At 58.3% G+C, this 5,502-nt stretch overlaps 1 protein-coding gene across 1 annotated transcript; it reads right to left on the reverse strand.

Moving 5' to 3' along the window:
• Positions 1-884: 884 nt before the first annotated feature.
• On the reverse strand, positions 885-3,043 carry CHST14 (carbohydrate sulfotransferase 14). The gene has a single exon (XM_008539863.2). It carries the CDS (start codon positions 2,816-2,818, stop codon positions 1,688-1,690), a length of 1,131 nt encoding a protein of 376 aa, XP_008538085.1. The 5' UTR covers positions 2,819-3,043; the 3' UTR covers positions 885-1,687.
• Between the last annotated feature and the right edge of the window lie 2,459 nt (positions 3,044-5,502).

Here is a 5,502-nt window from a genome sequence, read left to right on the forward strand (position 1 = left end):
AGGTCTCCTAGTAAGTCATGGCAGAGAACCATGAGTGCCCCTAGAAGCCCCACCCCCCAAATTCCTCCTCCCAAATCAGGGCAATAGCAAAGTTAGGCATAAGTGGCATCTGCAAGGGGGCCCTTCCCACCTCCCTCCCTCACTCCCTCTGGCACCGCCTCTCACCAGTGTCTCAGGTCCCTGAAGTATAGGTGTTTCCACTGTGGGTGTATGAAATAGACCAAGAGGGCAGAGCCAGCTCTGGCCTTGCATCTCTCCTATGGGCACAGCAGGTGCAGCCACTCCGTTCCCCATCCCCTGGTGGGCCTGGGATCTCAGAAGAGCAGTGGGGGAACAGGTCACATTGAGGCCTATCCTCTACTGCCCTGACCCTATTCCTCCCACATAGCCCACAACTTCTTCTGGAACTAAGTTGGCAAGAACCTGTCCCTCGCTCAGCTTCCCTGCCTTCCTTGTAATTCTCAATGCCAGGAATAACCTCCCTTGCTCACATGATGACCTCCTTTTTCATCTGGGGGCCTCCTCAATCAAGAAGTATTCCTGCCTAGGAGGAGAAGGAGTTGACGTCTCATCCCGGCCCCCTGCTTCGGGAATAATCCCTGTAGGTGTGCTATGGACCTGGGGCCATTCCTAAAGGGGCTGGTCCATTGGTGGCATCCTAGAAGCTGAGTCTGTGATCTGGCACGGCCTATGGGAAGCCCCCAAAGGCTCCATGGCCTGGCAATGGCCCACTGGACTGGCCTAAGCAAGTTACCCTTTGTCTTTCTTTCTCTTTGTCTCACTTTCTCTCCCTGAAGCTCCCGCTCCTTACCTGGGAAAACAGACACGGAGACTTGCTGGACCCACAGGAGCTCAGAGGGAGAATCAGAGACAGAGACGCTGACTTTGTACACAAAACAGCTTTATTAAAAATTCAGCTATTAATAAAACAAAGGCTTCACAAGGGTTCTATCAAAAAGTACAAATTTTAAATAAATGCGTCAGAAAACTGGTAACCAGATACACCAACCAGTCACAACCTTGAGGGAAGGGAGGAGGTGCGCAGAACCCCAAGAAGAGGCTAGGCGCAGGGGTCTTTGGATGCCTGTGGGCCGGGTCCTGGAGCTACCAGGCAAGGGCCCTGACAGTTTTCCTGTCCTTGGAAAAATGGGTCTTTACTTGTCAAGTGTAGGAAACTCTCAGTCTGAAGCAGAAAGGCACAGAAGTCATTGATAAGGCACGTGTGACTCCAGCCCTTAGGCACACAGAGTGGATGAATGGGCAGTCAGAACCATAGGGCTCCCGGCTCTGGCTGTGCTCCTGATTGGTGCCACCTCTGGGTTTGGCCCCAGCTTAAATTAAGGTGGACCACGTGGACGGCATAATCCCTGCAGCCAGGGGCCTGGAGTCGGTCTTTAGAACAGATGTGTTTGTTGCTTCACTGGCAAACTGGTGTCTGGCCCCGCCAGGGCAAGAAGGATCACACTGGCCCCCAAGGAATCCCCTCAGTGGGGACACCAGGCCTCCTGTCCAATCCTGTTCACTGAGCCACTGTGGGCACCCACCTTAGACAAGGAAATCCTTGGCATCTAGGCATCTGGAGAAGCCCCAGACCCCAGAGCCAAGGTTTCTCTGGATGGCAGGCAGCGACCCGAAAAGCTGGCATTGTCGAAATCAGTCTCCAACAGCTGCTGGCCCATACCCATGGTCATTGGTGGCAGGCCTCCCTGGTGACATTAGGCAGTGGGTAAGCGAAGAGGGAGAAGTCCAGGATGTACTTAGGTAGCACGTCCTGCAGCAGGGCCCGGGGAGCACTGCACAGGTGGTAGTGCAGGCTTTCAGGGCTGGCCGGCCGGTACCAGGACTGGCGAGCTGGGAATCGCACATGGGGTGGTGCCTGCACCCACTCCAGCACCTGGTTGGCATCAGCCTCCAGCCTCTCATAGGAGCCTACAAAGTCATAGCGCACCGCACAAGGCTGGCACAGGTGGTACACGGGCATCCAATGCTCATTCATGCGCTCAGGGTCCTCGTCCACCAGGTATCTCAGAAACTCCGGGAAGGTGACATCATCCCCTGCGGGGCTGGGGCCCGCTCCAGCCCTGTACCGCCGCACGATCTCAGCGCCATAGCGCTGTTGGTACTCTCGGATCTCGCCAAACTTGTTGCGGTAAGCAGAGAGGAGGCGCTCCAAGGGGTCCCGCACAAACAGGAACTTGAAGTAGTGCTGCAGGCGGTAGCGAATCTCCTCAGGCCGCAGGTCTGCTAGGAACACCAGATCATTGCGGTGGTCCATCTTGAGGCGGACGTCCACGCTGTCCAGGACGCCGGCCAGCACCTTCAGCACCCGCTTCCAGTTAGAGCAAGCCACCTTGGGGACGTAGCAGTACAGGAAGCGGTAGCGGTCACTCACGAGGATGTGGCGTAGCAGGGTGCGCCGCTGCCCCACTGGCAAGTCCCAGGGGTCCCGCGGCATGCCTGGTTGTCCGCACACTGCCCGCAAGGTCCGATTCCGGACGTCCTGCCTCACCTGCAAGTCCGAGTCCCCAGCATCCAGGGACAGCCTCCCAGGCCTGAGGACTGTCCCGCGCCAGGCCACACCCTCGCGATTTGGAGGGTGCAGGGGAAGGGGCTTCATCTCGGCCAGGATGCCCCGCTCGATCATGAGCAGCAGCCCGCTGGAGGCCACGATCACCGCGAACATCAGCATGGACGGCAGCAGCAGGGGCGGCCCCCCCAACCCCGCCCGGGCCCTGCCCAGTGGGGGCCGCCTCAGCGCCCGGCCCAGGGGCTCGGCGCCATTTGGGGCTGCCAGCGGGGTCAGCGGGCGGGGGAACATGGTGCTCCCGGGGTGGGGGCCTGCGCGGGCAGCCCGATCCGAGGGCCGCCCGGGAGGCGGGCTCGGGCTGGGGGCGGGAGCCGAGGGTTGGGCCCGCAGCGCCGGGCGGGGGTCGAAGAGGGGAGCGCTGGCGGGAGGGTTGGCGCGCGCGGGGGTGGCCGGCTCCCGGGCTGCGGCGCCGGAGCGGGCGGCGGGCGGGCGGGCGGGCGCGGCGAGGGACCAGGGCCGGATGTCCCGCCCGGCAGCTCTCCGCCCCCAGCCCCGCCGTGACACAGGCGCGGGGGCGGGCCCAGGCCGGGGGCGGGGAGAGGGGCGGGCGTCCCTGCAGGGAGCGGGCTACCAGGGAGCGTGCAGACCCCTACCCGGGAGAGGGCGCCTGAACCAGGGCCGCCCTAGTCCTCCGGGCTTCGGGGACAAAAGCTCGCAAGGCTCTGAAGGCAGAAAAGACCAGGGCCGCGGCGCCCTCTCTTGCGCAGCGCGTGCCCTCAGGGAGCTGGACGGAGAGGGCCTGCGCCCAACACCCTGCCGCTCGCTCCGGCCTGGCCGAGCCCTTCCTCCCGCGGCGGGTCCCGAGGCTGGGGCCCCCCGCAGAGCTCTCCGCGAGTCCAAACTTTGGAGAGGCCCGTCTCTCTCGCTGGAAGCAGAGTCCCCAGTGTGCTCCCCCTGCCCACCCTGTCCTGCCCGCTCCAGTAAAGAGGAACAAGACTGTCGAGCACTGACCAATGGCTCATCTCCATGGTGACCCTTAGATTTAACAGTACGTGGTGGATTACAGTGTTTATCCACTGGGTAATGCTGAAATGTCTGGAAATGGAATCTTCTCCCCTCATCTGCCTTCCCTTCCCCAGGTCTGGAGAGGTGGGATACCTGGGACACTCTCTGGTGAGAGGCCAATGACAGGTCGGTGCCTTCTGACCACTGGTGTGGCCGGCACACGTTTTGAAGGGTGAGGGGCTGGGGGCACAGAGCAGGAGCCTTCTTTGCCTGGAGCCATGTGCTCAACAGCCAGTGACGTAGGCTAGAGGCAGCTATGGGAATGCCTGTGCCCACCTGAACTGGGCACCTAGCTAAGCATCCAGACCTCACCCTGTTATGTGTGGGAGCCAGTGAGGCTCTGAAGCAGAGTAGTTATGCGATCAGAGTCCACAGTTACCAAGGCAGGTGTCTGTTCAGTGTCTTGTATTCTCTCCTTCAGTTGTTACAGTCGCCCTGTGACTAACATCCTGGGAGGTAGGTACTATGGGCAATCGCACGGTACAGCTGAAGAAACAGAGGCTCAGGGAAGCTGAGACTCTCTCTGGATCGGTCTGATTCTAAAACCTAAGTTCCTAATTATGATCCTTCAGAGATTAATGGAGTACAAACATGGAAGGGTGGGAAGAGAGGAAGCAGCTGACCCCAGGGAGTGATGAAATAGGAGAAGATGCCAGAGGCTTTGAGTCTAGTGGGAGAGTGGAGCTACCACTGATCAGATGAATTCAGAAAGGATGAGGGGCTCTGAGGGATGAGCCGAAGCTAGAGGGCTCATGGGTTTCCCCCAAGCCCCATCCTTGTAATGTGAGAGCACAAAGGATGAGCAAGAGGAAGGAATGGAAACCCTGGAGGCCTTCCAGCTCCTTAGAGTAGGCTCCCTGCATTCCACTGTCTGAATGCTGGGGTGCACCTCAGGATGCACCGTTCACTGCTAGAGAAATTAGCGTTCAGGTTCAGCCTTCACCCAACTGCTTCCTGCCTCCAATAGCACTGAAGGTAGATTGCTGGTGGTGGAATTATTTTCTACTGAAATCTTTCGTTTGTTTGTTTTAAACAGTGAGTACATCTTTTGTACTAGGAAAGGAAAAAAACCTTTGAAAAGTTTTTGATAACTTGGCCACATGCACTCATTTCTCTGAACAGTTTTCTGCGTTAGCAGTCACAGAGAAGGAGTCTGAGTGCAGGAACAGCCACTTAGTGGGGGGGAATCCTTGGGCAAGGTACTTGTCTCCACACCAGTTTCCTGTCTGTAAAATAATAGGATATAACCCATATCATGGGACTCCTGTGGGCAGCACACTGATGGCAGTGCTATAGTCCATGGTGGTGTTCATGCCACTGAAAGCCTCAGTGGAAACGCACCTGCCCAGATGTCCTTACCAAGATGCAGAAGAGGGTGGAGCAGCCATGCTTTGCCTCCTAGGAGTCCCCATGGCCTTAGAATTGCCCCACCTTGAGCACAGTCAACAGAGGCTTTGTGGCTGGGGCTGGTTTGAGCCGGGGTCCAGGCAGTCATAAACCCTTGGCCCCATGAAATGGTCTTCACTCCCTCAGCAAGGAGTGCCAGTTGCTAGATATGAGGCCCTGGGACAGTTTTTGCTAGCCAGTTCCAAGAGCATGACCCAAGGTGACGAGATGATAGCCTCACCATGCACCTACTCAGCGACCAGCTCCTAGGTCACTGACCAGGGGAGGGCTGGCAAGCCAAGGATTTCACAGTCCAGGCAGGTGGCTCTGGCCACCACAATGCCAGGAAGTCAACTATAAGCTCCCACTCCCGCCGCCTCTCCTCCTCCCTCTGATTTTTCCTGCCCTCTCTGCTTACTGGCCTCAGTGAGCCCCTGCACTGTAAGGGTTAAGAGGGATCCCCAAAATAGAGTGGTGAACCCCTTGCACCCACACACAAAGACGACAGGACACACAGGAAATGA

The sequence above is a fragment of the Equus przewalskii genome, chromosome 1 (assembly GCF_037783145.1).
Source record: "Equus przewalskii isolate Varuska chromosome 1, EquPr2, whole genome shotgun sequence".
NCBI lineage: Eukaryota > Metazoa > Chordata > Mammalia > Perissodactyla > Equidae > Equus > Equus przewalskii.